General features: G+C 43.4%; 1 protein-coding gene and 1 long non-coding RNA gene across 7 annotated transcripts; one reads left to right on the top strand and one right to left on the bottom strand.

The window, feature by feature from the left end:
* Window positions 1-385: 385 nt before the first annotated feature.
* On the bottom strand, window positions 386-4,520 carry LOC132509642 (uncharacterized). The gene is made up of 3 exons (XR_009537094.1): window positions 4,229-4,520; window positions 2,911-3,072; window positions 386-682 (listed from the first exon to the last, which is right to left on the bottom strand). It is a non-coding gene; the product is annotated as an uncharacterized LOC132509642 (long non-coding RNA).
* A 93-nt stretch (window positions 4,521-4,613) lies between these two features.
* On the top strand, window positions 4,614-18,619 carry ZNF23 (zinc finger protein 23). Of its 6 annotated transcripts, XM_060130894.1 has the most exons (6): window positions 4,614-4,630; window positions 5,041-5,150; window positions 10,207-10,271; window positions 12,509-12,635; window positions 13,273-13,386; window positions 16,317-18,619. In XM_060130894.1, the coding sequence occupies exons 3-6, from the start codon at window positions 10,239-10,241 to the stop codon at window positions 18,116-18,118; spliced, it is 2,076 nt and encodes a 691-aa protein (XP_059986877.1). In that variant the 5' UTR covers window positions 4,614-4,630; window positions 5,041-5,150; window positions 10,207-10,238; the 3' UTR covers window positions 18,119-18,619. The 6 variants fall into 6 exon arrangements, with proteins under 6 accessions (XP_059986877.1, XP_059986876.1, XP_059986878.1 ...); XM_060130893.1 differs by lacking the exon at window positions 4,614-4,630 and having other exon boundaries at window positions 4,704-5,150; XM_060130895.1 differs by lacking the exon at window positions 4,614-4,630 and having other exon boundaries at window positions 4,706-5,150; window positions 10,207-10,340; window positions 12,458-12,635.

The following is an 18,619-nucleotide window of genomic DNA, read 5'->3' on the forward strand; positions in this document are numbered from 1 at the left end:
ACTATTAGGAGACACTCAACGTCAATCCAGGGATTTGAGATCAAGTGGCTAGCAAGTTAAACCCTAAAATTCACCAGGGTCAATTTTCAGGATGCTGAGCCATTTTAAGTAATACAGACGAGATTTATGCAAAACCAGAGCACCAAACCGCAGTCTGAAAATATTAAATGGAAAATTCCAGAAATAAACAATCCATAAATTTTAAATTGTGAGCCTTTCTGAGTAGCGTGATGAAATCTCACGCCCTCTGCTCTGTCCCAGCCGTTATTCAGCTAGCAGCCGTCATAGTTATCAAATCGACTGTCACTGTGTTACTGAACCACACTTGGGTCCACTTGCCCACGGACAGTAAAACCAATCTACTTGACACCGGGTTATGGTGAAGGAAAGTGTAGTGTTTATTGTAAGGCATCAGACAAGGAGTCCAGGACAGCTAATGTTCAAAAACACCTGAACTCCTCCGTGGGTTTCAGGGAGCATTTTAAAAGGCAAGTTGAGGAAGGGGAATCCCAGGGTAGGTGATCAGCTCGGACACAATTCTCTGATTGGTTGATGTGAGGTAAGAGGGCGGTGTCACAGGGGTTAACATTATCAATACTGAGGCTCCTGTCAGTCTGGGGGCTACGTGCTCATCATGGTCATCAAGTAGTTAACTTCATCCATTTAGTGGTGGTTTTAGCATCTGTAAAACAACTCGGGAATGTGCGTCAGATACTGTTAGCTAGGTACTTCACAGAGGACCCAAAGCAGAGGACTCGGGGGGAGGGGTCTTTCCGGGGAAGACCCCATAGGTCCTGCTTGGTTACTACAGCATCACAGTGCTTGTGTTCAAGGAAGCCTTATTTTACTTAATAATGGCCCCAAAGTGCAAGAGTAGAGATGCTGGCAATTCGGATATGTCAAAGAGAAGCCATAAAGTTCTTCCTTTAAGTGAAAAGGTGAGAGCTCTTGACTTAGTAAAGGAAAAAAAAAATCCTATGCTGAGGTTGCTAACATCTAGTAAGAACAAATGTTCTATGAAATTGTGAAGAAAGAAAAAGAAATTTGTGCTAGTTTTGCTGAACCTCAAGCTGCAAAAGATACGGCCACAGTGTGTGATAAGTGCTTACTTAAAAGATGGAAAAGGCATTAAATTTGTATAATAAAATATTTAGAGAGAGAGGGCACTTTCACATAACTTTTATTACAGTATATTGTTATAATTGTTCTATTTTACTATTAGTTATTGTTGTTAATCTCTTACTGTGACTAATTTATAAGCTAAACTTTATCATAAGTATGTATGTATAGGAAAAACTTTATACATAGTGTCCAGTACTATCCTTAATTTCAGGCATCCACTGGGGGGGTCTTAAAATATATCCTCCACAGATAAGGGGGATATACTTATATGCTTAGGTATTTAATATTTTTTCATGCTCTTACAATGGAATTCATTTTCAAATTCATTTGCAAATTCTTTTGTTGTAAGTACATGGAAATACAATTTTTGTTTATTGATCTACCCAGGGACCTACCTAGCTAAAATAATTTACTAATTCTATTAGCTTGTATGTAGATCCTTTTGACTATTTTTTTCATCTACATATTCTGGTTAACCACAAATAATAATAGTTTTATTTAAAAAAACAAGAAACAAAAAACACCAACCAGGGCACATGACATAAAGTTGGGGCACCTGATGTAAAGCCAGGGGACCTGACATAAAACCGGGCATGTGACTATATTTCTCCACATAGTAAGTTGAATGATCTGCTAAGTTAATTCACAATATCAATAAATAAAGGAAGATTTTATAATATTGAAACATCCTTGAACTCTTGGAATGAACCCCAACCAGGCTCTTATTTCTTTCCCACAATTTTCAAGAGGAGACACAGGCAGAACCATCTTTACTCTGTCATCTTAAAACTGGAAACACCAAAAGAGATTTTTTAATGTGAGAAGACCGTCAGTTTCCCCTAGCAGGCAGGGAGGAAGGGCTCTGGGGAAGCCCTGGGATTTCGAGGACAGAGGGTCCAGGAGAATAAGCCTTAGATCTGAGTGTGAAAAAAAGTGGCTATAGGCCCAGTATAGAGATGGACTTGCAGAACACTGAACTATTGTGTGATTCTTTTCACCAGTCCTTATTTCTAAGGGTATTAGCTAGGATTTGGGCTGCTAGGGCTGATATAGCAGCTCCATGACTCTTCCTTCTGGCTGCTCTGTCATCTTCAGGGACCACATCCTCATTCATAGTCCAAGATGCTCACACCCCTGCCAGCATTCCCTGGCTGAGGGGCAAGGGAGAGCATGCCTCGACTCTTTAAGACCAAAGCATTGCTTTTTCTTACAGCCCATTTGCCAGAAGTTACTCACATGTCCACACTTTGCTATAAAGGGGGCTGGGAAGTGTGTTATTTTTTCTGGACTGTCTTTGCCTTGCTAGAGATTCTGTTAGGGAAGAACAGAGGCTGGCAAACGAGGAGTGGTCTCTGCCTCTGCAGGCCTTCTGTAGAGCCTTAGAAACTTGGCATGCACCTGTCCTAGCACTCTTAGTAGTAGAAGATTCATGATTATTTAGGAGGACTTATTTTTTGTGTGTAAAATTAGGCAACTGGTTTATGATCCAACACTTGGGGCCATCATTTCTGTGACACTGTGATCTAATTCCTTATTTCTTTAGACGAGTCCTCATTCCTAGCTAAAGGTCTGCTTTGTGAATCTAGGAAGAAGTGGAAACAGCAGTTCTTGCCAAGAGCAATGTAATCCCCAGCTATCGCTGTGCCCAATCATGAGACCACTTTCCCATCTGAAGGAGATGAGCCATGTAAAGTGCTCATTTTGGGCAACAGTGATGATCAGAGTCAGGGCAAAGCAGAGATGAGTTCCTGGTCAGTGTCATGATCCCAGGCATAAGACGTATCCTACCTCTAGTGGCACAGAAATAAAGAAAGCTTCTACCCAGGAGTTGGGACTGAAGCCTTTGGATTATGTCAGCAACCAACGTTTATCGTACACCTCCTTTGTGCCAGGCCTTGTGTTCTAGCTGAGGACAATGGTGTTGAACAAGATAGATATAGTTCCTGCTCCCTGGAGGGATGAGAGAAAACAGAGATTTAAATAAACTGTCACCATTGAATAATTACACATGTGCCATGTACTGAAAAGTACAGGGTGATGTTGGCATGTGACTGGGGACCTGCCTTATTCTGGGTGGTCAGGGAAGACTAGCTTCCCACGGTAAATGGGATATGAGCTGAGGCTTCAAGTAACAGTCAAGACAGAAGGTGAGAATGGGAAGTACATTCTAGGTTTAGAGAACAGCATGTTCAGCAAGTGGGGCTGAAGTTGAGAGGAGAATGGGAGTGCTAAGAGGCTGGAAGAGAGTGAGGGCTGGCCACCTTCCAGTACAGCAGCACTGAGGGATCAGAGCTGAAAGAACAAGGGCCAGCTCGGTCACGGTTGGGAGGGAACTTAAGGGTGGTCAATCCAGTGGCTTTTGGTGCTGTCCCCCTCCCCCAGGCCTCATTTTGGAATTTTACGGGGCCATTTTTGTCACAAGATTTGGGGGTGTTGGATGGGAGCCAGGAGTACCACAAATCCTGCAATGCACAAGACAGACCTGTCTATTGAAAAAGTTTTCACAGACTTTCATATGTCTTGCTGAACATTCACATAGGTAAAAACTGTTTATAAATTACCTGAATCTAGAACTTTTTTTAAAAAAAATCAAGATGAACGCAGTGTATCTTTGCACAGTTTTAACATAACTGAGTCTCCAGAAATATAACTACTGTATAATCAAGAGAAGATTCTGTGATCACCATTTTTTTTTTTTTCCATTTATGCCCATCTTGCAGGATCTTACTTCCTGGACCAGGGATCAAATCCGTGCCGTGCCCCCTGCAGCTTGGATGCGCTGAGTTCTAACCACTGGACCGCCAGGGAAGTCCCTGTGCTCACCATTTTGGATAACAACTTGTGATTTTTGAAATACCAATATGAGATACAGCACTGTGGCATTCAGGCACTTTCTATGTGTAGAGCAAATGATCTGACCACTTATTAGGTCTCCTCTACCAGTCACGACCAAACCTATACGTTCTGAAATATATATTTTAAATTATAATTTTCCTTTTATTTCTCCTTTATTACATAAATGTTAGCACATAACATTACTTTTTTTTTAACATTACTTTTTATAATGCAGGTTGTTTATACTGTCTATGATCTTCTAAGCCATTACCTATGAGTTTCATGACAGGAGAGTATGCTGGTCATTAGGAAATATTTGTTCCAGAAAGGGGGACTTGGGTTTGACAGCATGCGATCCAGGCGTCCAGTCCGGAAACTCCCAAATCTGGTTGCACGGCAGCTTTACTAAGATACAAATCCCCGGCGCCACCCCTGGTTTGGGCCCAGTGCTCGCCGCATTCTTGTCTTCCCTAGCTCACCGCAAGGAGCAACTGCTTCCTCGTTGCGACCCGCATCGGGGAGAAGGGTGCCAGGCTTCGGAGTACCAGGGCTTCGGTTGCAGGGGGCGGGGCCAGAGCACCGCCGAGAAGGAGCGAAGCTGCTCCTAGAGAGGCTCGGCCGGGGCCTGGTGACGCACTTCCGGCCGCCCGCCGCCGAGCAGCCCGCTTTGGAGGTGAGTACGGGCTGCGGGAGGCGGGGGCGGTGCCTGGTTCCGAGGCTCTGGGTGCGGCAGGGACGCTCCTTCCCCCTGCGTTGGCGGTGGGTTTCCTGCCGGAGGGGTCCTCTTCTCCCCTCCTCGACTCCCGCTTTGGACTTGGTGGCCGATGACGTTCTTTCTCGTGGAAGGCGAAGCCCGGGTTACTGCCACAGCCACGAAGCCCCGAGCATTTAGCACTTTGGGGAAGATGCTGCTCGCCTTTTGGGAACTTGTGTTGGAGCAGCCGGGGGTTAGAATATTTGCAGGGGTGAAGCGGCCTGAGGTGATATGAGTCTTTTGACATAATGAGGTCGTGCAGGGGCTTTTACCTGCACGTTTAATGCATTTCAAGTATGGACTGTTTGCGCCCCGCCCTCCTAACTCAGGGTGTGAATCGAGGCCAGTGGGGGAGCAGAAAAAGCAGAGCCCCTCCAGGCTACAGAAGAAGCCCGACTTTTGAGGGCACTGTCTGCAGGAGCCGTGTCAGTTCCAAAAGGTAACCCGGCCCAACTTCTCTTGGGCGGTGGGATGACAATGACCTGGGAATGATTTCTACAATGTAGAATATACTGATTTGCTTAGTCCTAGAATACACAAAAAGTTCCAGAATGACTCATTCATACCGTCATGAAAGCAAGTTTACAAAAAAAAAATACTATAAAACAGTAACGAAAACATGAAGTGTGGCTAGTAGTGTATTCAGAGGAAATTTTGTGGCCTTATAGGTTTTAATTGCCAAATAGGAAAGAATGAAAATAGATTTTAAAAATCATGCAACCTCAAGAAGTCTTTGGCTACAGGTCTTTTTAGCCTTAGAGAATTTAGTTAAAATACTGTTTTGCAGAGTTACTTAGTTCTTTTCTTTCCCATCACTTCACTGTGGTTATGCTGTGGTATAGTTAGGCTTATTTACTGTTGTTTGTATTTTTTGGACGTCGTCACCCCCCCATCCCATTCTGGTTGGTTGATTTTTATACATATGTATAGATAGATAGATAGATACAGGTATAGATATGTGAAACATTACTGTGGTTATGAAAGTCAGAACAAAAAGGCACAGGGAAGTATCATTTCCTCCCCATCCCTTCTGCACTGTTTCCTTCCATCCTGTTTCAGTTCCCAGCTTCCTTTCACCTACTTCCCATCCACACCTGAGGCCCCTATTCTCCTTAGTTTCTTGTTTTTCCTTCTGTTTCTTTTTGCACAAATCACCAGATACACATGTATTTTCTTATACTCCCTTTTTTTCTTACACAGAAGATAGCACACTACCTTTTGCACACTGAAAATCATTTCATATCATAGAGATAAGTATGTATATTTTAAATGTTATGCATCTAGCATGGCATTTATGGAGCATAGTGGTAATGTGAGCACGCATTAAACACACCACACCATTAAGAAGAGCACTGCCCATACGGCTGCATCTGTGTGCTCCTCCCCAACCCAGTTCCCACATTCTCACCCCTAGAGGTAACAACTCTCTTGAATTTTGTGTTAATCATATTTTTGATAACACATATCATATTTGTGTTAATCATATTTTTAAAAATAATTTTATCATATATACATGTGTATGTAAATAATATGATTGTGTATGTAAATACACAATTGTGTATGTAATGATATGTGTATGTAAATCATATTATGTAAATAATATGATTAATTTTGTTTTTGAGCTTTATGAAGATGGCATCATGGTGTCTGTAGTCTTCTGGGACTTGCATAACTCAATATTAATGTTCCTAAATTCATCCATATTTTGTGTGTAGCTGTGAGTCATTCGTTTTTGCTACTGGGTAATGTTCCATTGTAAAAATGGCATGACAGCTTATTTGTGTATTCTCAGTGGACATGTGAGTTGTTTCCAATTTTTTGCTATTAAAATACTGCTGATAATAATTTTGTATGTATATCACCTACATATGAGAGTTTCCCTAGGGTATAAGTTTTAAAATTTAGGCATGAATATTGAATTTATCCAACACCTTTGACATCCACTGAGATGGAGAGTATGTTTTTCTTTGATTTATTAATGTGGAAAGTACAATCTGTGCTAATATTGAACTTTACTTGCATTCATAGGATGATCCCTCTTAGTCATGATATGTCACATTAAGGAACTACTGGAGTCTAGTCCTCAATATTTAGGATTTTTGCATCAGTATTCATAAATGATACTAGTTTATGGTTTTTGTATCCATATTTTGCTGGCATCATAAAAAGGTCTGGGAAACTTATTTTGCTGTTCTCTGCTACAGTTTAAATAGTGTTAGAATTATTCATTTCTTAAAGATTTGAAAGGCTTTTCCCATGATACATAAGGGCTCAGTGTTTTGTGAGAGTTCACTCTTTACTGGCTCTCTAAACAATTAGGTAAAAGTAATCATGGGTTATGGAGAAAAATCTATATAATAAAGTTGGTAGAGTTGATTTATTAGATTCAGATAGATTATATGTTCTTCCATCACAGGATAAGTTTTCTTTTTTTAATTTATTTTATTGGAGTATAGTTGATTTACAATGTTGTGTTAATTTCTACTGTACACAAAAGTAATTCATTTATATAGGTATATGCACATATATATACACACATTCTTTTTCATATTCTTTTCCATTATGGTTTATCACAGGATATTGAATATAGGTCCCTGTGCTATAAAGTAGGACCTTGTTGTTTATCCATTCTACATATAATAGTTTGCATCTCCTAGTCCCAAACTCCCAGTCCATCCCTCCCCCACCGCCCTCCCCCTTGGCAACCACAAATCTGTTTTCTATGTCTGTGTTTCTCTTTCACAGATAAATTCATTTGTGTCATACTTTAGATTCCACATATAAGTGATATAATATGGTATTTGTCTTTCTCTTTCTGACTTACGTCACTTAGTATGATAATCTCTAGGTCCATCCATGTTGGAATAAGTTTTCTTTTTAAGCATCCATGGAATATTTTTAAAATGGACACTGTAGCCACAAAAGAAAACCTTTAAAAATCTGTAAAGCAGAAGTAAATAGATCAGGTTACTTAAACACCATGCAATAAAGCCAGAGAATAAATTAACAACAACAAATTATCCTGAACAGTTCTTTGTCCAGAGACAAAACACAGTTGCTGACGAGTTATAAAATAGTAATTAAAACATGAAATATGAAAAGCCTCTGGAATGTAGGGAATAATGTATTCAGAGGAACATTTATAGGTTTAGATTGCTACACAGCAAGAATGAAAATGAATGAATCATGTAGCCTCAAGAAGGTAGAAAAAAGCTTTTTGTAGTCTAGCTTCCCCCGAAAGCAGAACATAGGACAGAGATTTGTGTGCGGGCAGTTTATTTGGGAATGTAGTCCCAGGGGCAGAGTGAAAGACAAGGAGAGTGCAATGGAGAAGGAGGGACAGCCAATACAAGGATGTGCTGTCAGGCTGGCCCCTCCACAGGCGACTGGTGCTCTGACTTGCAGGATCTTTGAGGAGCCTTGGAATCTCATGGCTGCCCACATGGAGGACTAAAGGGGGAAACGTTTATCCACTGACCTCTGTCTCCTGTTGGTCAGTGGTAGCATCACAGGCATTAACTCCCCTATCCTTCAGGACCCAGCAGGTGTCCGCAGATGTCCCACACAGGACAGAGAAGCCCTAGGGCAGGAGCCAGGCATGTGTGGTGTAGACCCTGGAGGAGGCATTTGTAGGTTGTACTTGTGCAGAGCTGGTCAAAGCCTCTGGAACTGGACTAAGAGTGGACAAGAGGATTTGGTGAGGTACATAAGGTGTCTCTTACAGAGCTAAAAAACAAATTTTAAAAAGCAGAGCTTAATTTAAAACAAGTAGAGGGGGCTTCCCTGGTGGCACAGTGGTTAAGAATCCGCCTGCCAATGCAGGGGACACGGGTTTGAGCCCTGGTCTGAGAAGATCCCACATGCCGCGGAGCAATTAAGCCTATGCGCCACAACTACTGAGCCTGTGCTCTAGAGCCTGTGAGCCACAACTACTGAGCCTGTGTGCCACAACTACTGAAACCTGTGTGCCTAGGGCCCGTGCTCCACAACAAGAGAAGCCACCACAAGGAGAAGCCCACGCACCGCAACGAAGAGTAGCCTCTGCTTACCGCAACTAGAGAAAGCTTGAGCGCAACAACGAAGACCCAGCGCAGCCAAAACTAAATAAATAAGTTAATTAATTTTATAAAACCAAACAAACAGGTAGAAAAGGGAGTGGTGTTCTAAATAGAAAAGCTAGTTTTTTGAAAATAAAACATTAAACTAGATAAACCATGGTTCAGCCTAATGTTATTAGTCTGCTTGGGCTGCCATAACAAAATATACACTGTCTGGCTTAAACAACAGAAATTTATTTCTCACGGTTCTGGAGGCTGGAAGTCTAAGATCAAGGTACCAGACGATGTGGTTCTTGGTGAGGCTGCAGGTGGCTGCCTTCACTGTGTCCTCACAGCAGAGACAGCTCTGGAAGACTCTTCCTCTTCTTACTAGGGTACCCGCCCTATCAGATTATTACCTTGTTTAACCTTATTACCTCCTCATGGGTGCTGTCTCCAAATACAGTCACATTGGAAATTAGGGCTCCAACATACGAATTTTGGGGGGACACATTCAGTCCATAACATTAACTAAGGCTAAAAGGTCTAGAGAGCATATATATTCAAAGAAGAAGTAGGAAAAGCAAGGTATACCTCAAGGTATGGAGGAAATGAAAAAAATCATGAGCCACTGTTTCCCATAATTCTACACTCAGGTTTAAATTCTGGAAGATATAGACAATATTTTAGGAAAATATAAAATTTCAAGACTGACTTTGGGAGCACTAAAAATTAGAAAATAACCGGTCCATGTGGTCTTGAATACAATGAACAAGGAGTGCCGGGTCATGGGACCAGGGACGGGATGCTATAGTGACCCCCTCTCAGGCAGCTGAAGCCTTGGCTTCTTTGCCATCAGAAGGCTGGAAGGTATGAGGAGCCATCCGGTACCTCACTTGTGGCCTAGCTTCCTCACAGTAAACCTGGGCCGGGCAGGAGCCTAACCTCCCAAGATCTCTACAGAGGTATCAGGACTCTTGAGGGCAGTCAGCTGTGTGAGGGAACGGGCATATGGGAGGGAGCAGCTGTCCCTTTCTCCAGGAGGTGCCTCCCTGGGGCCTGACTCAGGCCTATGTGCTGGGGCTGCAGCCCGTCCAGCTGGCTTCTCTTGCAGTATAATAGAGAGGGATGCTCGTTTAGAGCATCGTGTTGCTACACGAGTCTTTGTTTTATTATTCTTTAGACTCTACCTGCATTTCATGCACACTCGTGTGTGTGTATGATATGTGTCCAGAATTGTAAAAATCCTAGGGTCCGTGGCAGTCAGTGTCAGTGTCATGGCCAGGAGGAGCCCTGGGCACAGAGCCAGTGAACAGATCGCTCCTTTCTTCCCATGGCAGCTCCTGCTTGCACTTCTGTCTGGATGCTGGCTGCGTGCATCTCAGATCTTCTGTGAGGGGCTGTATTGTTCGTGGTGGGGGTGGCTTGTCTCACATCTGTCCCCCTGTTTTCCCTCAGCTCCAGTCCTTCTCTGAGAGGGAGACCAGGTGATGGCAGCCATGCTTCTGACAGCCTGGCCCCAGGTGAGCTGTGGGTCCTTCAGCTCTTCCTCTGAGCAGTTTCACATTGAAGAAAACTGAGAAGGGAATCTGGTGAGCCTTCCTATGAAAGCTGGAGGGGCCCTCCATGCTTCTGCCTGCCAGACTGGAGCTTGTGGGAAGAGCGATGATATGGAGGGATAGGGGCCAGAGACCAGGACAGGCAAGACAGAAGTGTCTGGAAGGCAGAAATATAGTCTTCTGCACACCAGTTTGCTTTGCTCCCCCAGCAGAGGGCTTTGGTGAATGAGAGACATGGAAGCTGCCCATGAATGGAAGAAGATAGCAGGGGACTAGGATTCCAGGGAGGGGGGTGTAGATAAAGAGGACTAGCAGGACCAGATCCACATAAAGAATGGCTTCGCCTCTAATTCCAGGGGAAGGGGACATAAGGAGAGTGGGATCAAGGGAGGGAAAAAAGACAGGAAGTCCTGTGTCTCATTGTGTCCTGGGGAGGCTTTCAGGGCTTGGGGTGCAGTGGCCAGGCTTTAGGTCTCTGATAAGAGCTCTGGATCCTCTCCCCAGAATAACATGCAAACGAAAATTTCCAAACGATTTCAGGGATTTCATGGACCCCACTGATGCTCATCCAGGGACCTCCATGGGCTACAGTTTGGGAATAATCATAGTCACAGTAACTCCAGTTACACCATTTGAGGCTTACTACGCCGCAGGCACCATACTAAGCACTTTACATGTATCACTCAGTCCTGACAGACGCCCTGGGAGATAGGCGCTGTATTGCGTTCATTCTACCACAAAAGAAACAAAGGCAAAGGGGAGTGAAGTGACTTGTCATTGTGTGACTTAACTGTTCAGCCCTATGACACCTGTGGAGCCAGTGAAGTTAACGAGGTCAGGTTTCTGATGCCTGTGTGGGGACTAATTTTGAGGGGAGGTTTAAAAGCAAGGTGACCACTTCAGAAAGAGTCCTATTGGTCTAGGTGACATAGGCTTCATTAAGGCAAGTAGTTGCTAAAGAGGGAGACCCAATTCAAGTAATGCTTAACATAAAAATCTCTAGGAGGAAGAGTCAAAAGATTGGGGTGGCGTAAGGGGGAGGGAGGAGTCAGGAACGAATCCCCAGGTTTCTTTCCTTCGCGGATGGTGGTGGGTGACACCAGCTGAGGTTTGAATTAAGGAGGAGGCACCAGTCGTGGGCTAAAAGGGGATGGTGGGCGACAGCGAAGGCATTTAATTTTGTACCAAGAATTTCTTGTCTTATCCAAGTCACACGATGAATGACTCACAGAAGTGCCCACAAGTTGGACTAGAATTGTTGATGGGTGGAGGCCCGTAGAATCAAGCAAGACAGGTCCTGGCAGAGAGCAGTTGAGAGGCAACTCGCTGCCAGTGTGTCCCCAAGGTTGTTACAGAAGGCCGAGGTGGGTAGAGCGAGGGCAGCCAGAAGTGGCAGCTGCCCGGAGGGGAGGAGGTGGGCCTGGGAGCGGCTCGGCCATCAGCCCTGATGGTGGAGCCTGTGCTGAGTGCCGAGCGCCGAGTGATGCAGAGGAGCGGCTGAAAAGATGGCTGACCTCCCTTCTTTCCCAAACCTCCTTGGAGAGACAGTGAAGTCTTGGGTGAAGTTGGACAGGATGAGGCTTGACTGGGAGAGGGTAACAGAAAATGGGTTTTTGGCGAGAGCCATTTGCGAGCAGGATGGGCTGCCTGCTCTCACCCCTCCCTCCACCTCCACGGTGCCCAGCCGATCTGGGCAGCGCTGAGCTTCCTCTGCTGAAGGCGCTGGAGCAGAGGCTATGCAGCCTTTTGTAGGGGGTCCATGATAGAAATCAGGTGGGGCTGGGTGAGATGGAAGCCATGGCTGTTCTTTGGGCGCGGCTTGAGGTTTGAGGGTGAGGGCGAGGGCGAGGAAGTGGGAAAGCCTGTGGGTGGGCCCAGAGCTACTTCCGCCAGTGAGGGCATGGCCTGACTGAAAGAAAGCAGTTGCGTTAGGGGAACTTGGTCATGGGAGGTGTTTTTCTTTCATCTCAACTTATGTCATCCTTTGTAAGTGTGAAATATGGCATGAGGTTTCTCTGCTGTGAGCCAGGTCAGATATTCCACGCTTTACCTTCCAAGTGTTTTTCTCAAATCTTTCCCCCTGTTATTAATTTTGTGCTCTTCACAAGCCCCTCCTCAAGCCCTCATACTGCCCTCTGCCCCTCACCTAGGGCATGAGCCATGGAATTGGCCCCTAGGGCAGCAGGAACCTGTTGTTTCAGAAGTCGGTGACCTTTGAGGACGTGGCTGTGTACTTCACCCAGACGGAGTGGGATGGCCTGTCCCCTGCACAGAGGGCTCTGTACAGGGATGTGATGCTGGAGAATTATGGGAATGTGGCCTCCCTGGGTAAGGCCTTTCTCCCCCGGGGACTCAGACTCTGCTGATTAGGGTTTCCTGGCTTCCTTTCCCCTTACTGGTTGCAGGTGGGGCCTCTGGTAATCCTTCACTGAGTGGGAACCTCAGGGGCAGATTCCTAATCCCCTAGACCCGGGGTTGCTGGGAAGGGTGAACCACAAGCCCTTTTTGGGCCAATATAGGACTTTACTGGGACTGTTGTGCACTCTTGATCCACCCGATAGAGGCTGTGTTTTGGACACAGCGTGGAAAAAAAGTAACTTCCTGTTCTACAGCATTACCTTCAGGTTCCCCCTCACCCTACCTGGATATCTTGAGTGTTTCCAAGGATCTCGGTGTACTTGTAATATTTTAGACCCTGGTCAAAAAATGGTACCTATCCCTTTAGGCAGAATCTCCCTGTTTGCCCTGCATGAGGTCTCACAGTCTGGGCCCTCCCCAACTCCTCCCGCATCTTCTCAAGCCTCTTCCTCCCACCCCCCCGCCACTTTCCCATAGTTCTTAGGCACGGGACCCTCTGGGGCTCTTTCCTTCCCTCCCCATTGCTGACACAATCTGAGAAGAGGTTTAGGAAATCAGCTGTGGGAGATCATTCACCTATCTTTCCTATTTCCTTTCCCCAAAACAGGATTTCCCCTTCTCAAACCTACTGTGATCTCACAGCTGGAGGGAGGAGGTGAGCTGGAGGGCCCATCTCCACTGGCCTCTGGAACAGGCACAGGCCCCCAGGGCCTCTGGACTGGTAAGGAGGCACTCATTGCCCATTATGCTGGAAAAAGTAATCCTTTAGGAAGAAAGTCAGCTTTAGCAACATATAAGCGTGCCACATTTATTGGCTAACCGTACAGAGTAACATTTAAATTTTTTTTAATTAATTAATTAATTTTTGGCTGCGTTGGGCCCTTGTTGCTGCATGCAGGCTTTCTTTTTTTTAGTCGCAGAGAGTGGAGGCCACTCTTGGCTGCGGTGCACAGGCCTCTCACTAAGGTGGCTTCTCTTGTTGTGGAGCACAGGCTCTAGGCACACGGGCTTCAGTAATTTTGGCACATGGGCTCAGTAGTTGTGGCTTGCAGGCTCCAGAGCTCAGGCTCAGTAGCTGTGGCACACGGGCCTAGTTGCTCCTCGGCATGTGGGATCCTCCCAGACCAGGGCTCGAACCTGTATCCCCTACATTGGCAGGTGGATTCTTAACCACTGCGCCACCAGGGAAGCCCCATTTAAATAATTTTTGATGATTTCTAGAGATAGCAACAGTTGAGACCTTTCTGACTATTTTCATAGTTTGCTATTTCTTTCTAATTCCAAGAAGAGATCTTTTTTCAAATGCTTTATTGTAATTATTTTCAATCCTAATTTTGGAATTCTACCTTTCTCAGACAAAATGAATGGATTCAGTACTTTTTTTGGGTCCTTGCTACTTTCTAAGCACTGTCCACTTAATGTGAAGGGTACAGAATTAAAAGTCTTTTTACTTAGACTTTGGAGTAGACTTTCTGAGTTCCAATCCCAACTGTGCTACTTCCTAGTTGTGTGACTTTGAGCAGGTCAGTTATCTGTATTCTCTAAGAGTTAGTGTTCTCACCCTTGAAAATGGAATAATAATTACAAAATGAGGTAATGGTGCTAGGTTTGATGATAAAATGAGATAACATGTACCAAGTGCCTAGCTTATAGTGTGTGCTCAGTTAAATTCTGTTTTTATTATTATTATTACTATTATTATTATTATTTGGGGGGGAGAAAGCTATATATAATAAGCTCTAGGAAATAAGGTGGGAGGAAGTAATGCTATCAATTTGGTGCTTCTCAAAATATGAACAAATGCATCACCTGGGCATCTTGCAGATGTGCAGATTGTCATTCAGTTAGTTTGGGGCAGGGCCAAGTTTCTGCATTTCTGTTAAGTTCCCAGGTAATGCCAGTGATTCTGGTTCCCAGACCACTCTTGAATAGTGAGGTTCTCATTGGCTCACGCAGAGTAGCTGCCAGGTGATTTCCCATCTCCCATGAGGCCCAGCTTTACTTCCTGCCTTTGGGGTCCATAAGATACTCTTGCATCCTTTTGATGAATCCTCTTTTTTTAAAAGATGGTTTCAGTGGCTTTTTGTTCCTTGTAATCATTCAACCAGATGTTCACTGACCAAGGAAGACATGTTTTGGAAATGGAGAGCTTAAAGTGCTTGACATATAGAGGGGGATGAAAGTGATATTGTGGAGATTCTTAGTCAAAGAAGTCTGGATTTCATTCTGTAGGCAACAAACAGTCCTGAAGTCTTTGAACAACCCATCGTGATGTCAGGTGAGGATAGAAACATTCATCTAGTCAGTGTATGTAGGTTAATTGGGGTCAGGAATCAAATGGGTTCTAGGTAGGAAGAAGGGGAAATCACAGGGCACAAGACCCATGTCAGCAGAGTTGATTTTTTAAAAAAATTTTCCAGGTAATTTGAATTTTTTTCTTTGTAAGTTTCTGATACTACAGATGAATATTATTTCTATAATCAGGAAAAGACCAATATTATTTTGAAAATGGTTGCTAGGGAAGTCCAGGTCATTTGGGTCTGTTGAGGACAATTATAATGAAATACTGGGGTAGGGGGCATATTACATGTGGCTGAGGAGAGATGAGAGGTGAAAAAATAAAGGAAGCATTTTGGGGCCAATTTTGAGAAATTTGAGAATAAATGTAGAGATCATTGGTTCTACTAGGACTATGGGATTATAGAAAGACTAATAAGATTACAGAAAGAATTTTAGGGAGTGACCAATTTTAGGATTGAGGGAAGAGGTAGAAGGAAAGGCAAGGAGAATGCTGCAGTGTTGTGGAGGGGTGGGAAGAGATGGGATCAAAGGGATCAAATGGGCCTGAACCAAGTCTTTCTGAAGTAGAGAAAAAAGGAGTTAAAGGAGAAGTTTTGGAAAGCCTAGAGTTTAAGTTCTAAGAAAATAAACAAGATTTGTTCCCATTTGCTTCCTAGTGCTAATACCTGCCATCCCTTGTTGCCACATGTTGTTGGATTCTGTGCCTTCTCCTTCTTAAGCAGTTTCCATTTTTATTAATAGAAACTGAAGAGTGTAGTAAAGTATGGTGTGATGGAAAGAATGCTGATCTGGCAGATAAGACCTAGAATTTTGTTCCACTGCTGTCACTTTTAACCTTCTTGTTACTGGTTATTGGTTTAGAGACTGGTGATCTTTTAAAATCATTACTTTAAAATTTGTAATATTGGTACATGCTCAAAACAGTATAAAAAGTGCATAAAGTGGGAGCAGTGGGGAAGTCTCCCAAACTTCCTGTGCCAGTTTGCTCAGTTTCTTGTGTATTCTTGCAGTAGTTTTCTAGGCATATTCAAATATATGTGTTTATGTCAGCCCTTTTTACTCTCCTTTGCACAAATGGAAGATACTCTACATACCATTTCTCAACTTGTTTTTCCACTTAACAGTGTGTCTTTGACATCTTTTCATGTCAGTACATATAGATTTATTTCATTTTATAACAGCTGCATGTTATTCCACCTTATGATGAACGTTAGATTCTCTGACCTAGTCTGGTGATTTTAAAGAGCCCCCCCACCCTTGATTACCCTGATCCTTTTTTCTTTCTATCACAGTTCTTTTTTTTTCTAACATGGTTCTTACATGATATTTTATGTTTTCTGTTTTTTATAGTAAATATTGATATCCAGACTGACAATAATTTGACAGAGGAAATGTATGAAGAAAAACATAATACATCATTTGAACTTCAAAGGAGCTCTTCCCAGGAAACAGACTTTTCAGAAACTTATATTCTAGAGAAACAGCAGGAAGTCCACTCAGTAGGAAGTATGGAGAAAGAAAACAGGAGTGTCATTGATGGGACAGTGAAAGACAATATAAGCCCCATGGAGGAGTGTTTCTTTAGGCAAAGTCCAAACTTGAATCAGTGTCATACCATCTCCACTGGAGAGCAGTCCCCTGAGTGTACAGGATTGGAGAAAGCCTTCAGCTTTGACACAAAACTTATTCAACATGAAATAATTAATTCTGGGGAAAGACCTTTCAAATGTGAAGAATTAGTGGAAAGCTTTAGGTGTAACTCTCAACTTAATCAGGATCAAGATAGCTACACTGGGGAGAAGCCCCATCAGCATAAGGAGTGTGGCAAAGCCTTTAGCGTTAATGCAAAATTAATTTGGCATCAAAGACTTCACAGTGGGGAGAAGCCCTTCAAATGTGTAGAGTGTGGAAAAAGCTTCAGTTACAGTTCCCATTATATCACACATCAGACTATCCACAGTGGGGAGAAGCCCTATCAGTGTAAGGTGTGTGGAAAAGCCTTCAGCGTTAATGGGAGTCTGAGTAGGCATCAGAGAATCCATACAGGAGAGAGGCCCTATCAGTGCAAGGAGTGTGGGAATGGCTTTAGCTGCAGTTCTGCATATATCACACATCAGAGAGTCCACACTGGAGAGAAACCTTACGAGTGTAATGACTGTGGGAAAGCTTTCAATGTTAATGCAAAATTAATTCAACATCAGAGGATCCACACTGGAGAGAAACCTTATGAATGTAATGAGTGTGGGAAAGGCTTCAGGTGCAGCTCCCAGCTTAGGCAGCATCAGAGCATCCACACTGGAGAGAGACCCTATCAGTGTAAGGAGTGTGGAAAAGCCTTTAGTAATAATGCAAAACTCATTCAGCATCAAAGAATTCACACAGGGGAGAAACCCTATGAGTGTACTGAATGTGGAAAAGCCTTTGGCGTCAAAGGGAAGTTAATCCAGCACCAGAGAATCCACACGGGTGAGAAACCCTATGAGTGTAAAGAGTGTGGGAAAGCCTTCAGGTGTAACTCCCAGCTTCGGCAGCATCTGAGAATCCACACAGGGGAGAAGCCCTATGAGTGTAATGAGTGTGGAAAGGCCTTCAACGTTAATGCAAAACTAATGCAGCACCAGAGGATTCACACTGGGGAGAAGCCCTTTGAATGTAATGAGTGTGGGAAATGTTTTACTTCTAAAAGAAACCTACTTGATCATCATCGAATCCACACTGGAGAAAAACCTTATCAGTGTAAGGAATGTGGGAAAGCCTTCAGCATCAATGCCAAACTAACTAGGCATCAGAGAATACACACTGGGGAGAAACCATTCAAATGTATGGAATGTGAGAAAGCATTTAGCTGTAGTTCTGACTATATTGTACATCAGAGAATCCATACTGGAGAGAAACCCTTTCAATGTAAGGAGTGTGGAAAAGCCTTCCATGTTAATGCCCATTTAATTCGGCATCAGAGAAGCCACACTGGGGAGAAACCCTTCAGATGTGTGGAGTGTGGCAAAGGCTTCAGCTATAGTTCTGACTGTATTATACATCAGACTGTCCATACTTGGAAGAAACCCTATGTGTGTAATGTGTGTGGGAAAGCCTTCAGGTTTAGCTTCCAACTTAGTCAGCATCAGAGTGTCCATAGTGAAGGAAAATCCTAATAAGGATGTAGAAAACTGTGAAGGTTAATGCTGAACTAGATCAAGTATCCTCAGATTCACGCTGGTGGAAAACCCTGAGAGAGAAATGGATATGGCAGAGTCTTCACAAGGAAACAAATCTTTTCCATTTTATTCAATTTTAGATCAAGAATGACAACCAGTTTTAAAATAACATCCAAAAATAAGTAGTTTGTTTTATACCAACAACCAATAGAAAATATAATGAAAGAAAATATCCCATTCCCAACAGCATCAAGAAAAGTTGATTTTCTAGATATAAACTTACTAGGACCTATGTGGAGAAATTATAAATCTCTGCTGAGGGGTACAAAAGGAAAGTTAAATAAATGGGGGAAGAGAGAGTGATACCTTGTTCTTAGATAGAAAAACTCATAAAGATACTACCTACCTAAATTAATTTATTGCCCTTTTACTTTTGACAACAAGCATGCATCACTTTTGTAAAGAGGAAAAACAATAAAGAGTTCCTTAAGGAAAAAA

Source organism: Lagenorhynchus albirostris, chromosome 19, assembly GCF_949774975.1.
Source record: "Lagenorhynchus albirostris chromosome 19, mLagAlb1.1, whole genome shotgun sequence".
NCBI lineage: Eukaryota > Metazoa > Chordata > Mammalia > Artiodactyla > Delphinidae > Lagenorhynchus > Lagenorhynchus albirostris.

Bases quoted from the DNA above. Each gene is read 5' to 3' on its own strand.
- ZNF23 (XM_060130894.1), top strand. From the start codon at position 10,239: ATGGCAGCCATGCTTCTGACAGCCTGGCCCCAG. The intron at 12,636-13,272 runs GTAAGGCCTTTC...TCCCCAAAACAG, and splicing joins TGGGAATGTGGCCTCCCTGG to GATTTCCCCTTCTCAAACCT. The intron at 13,387-16,316 runs GTAAGGAGGCAC...TGTTTTTTATAG, and splicing joins CCCCCAGGGCCTCTGGACTG to TAAATATTGATATCCAGACT.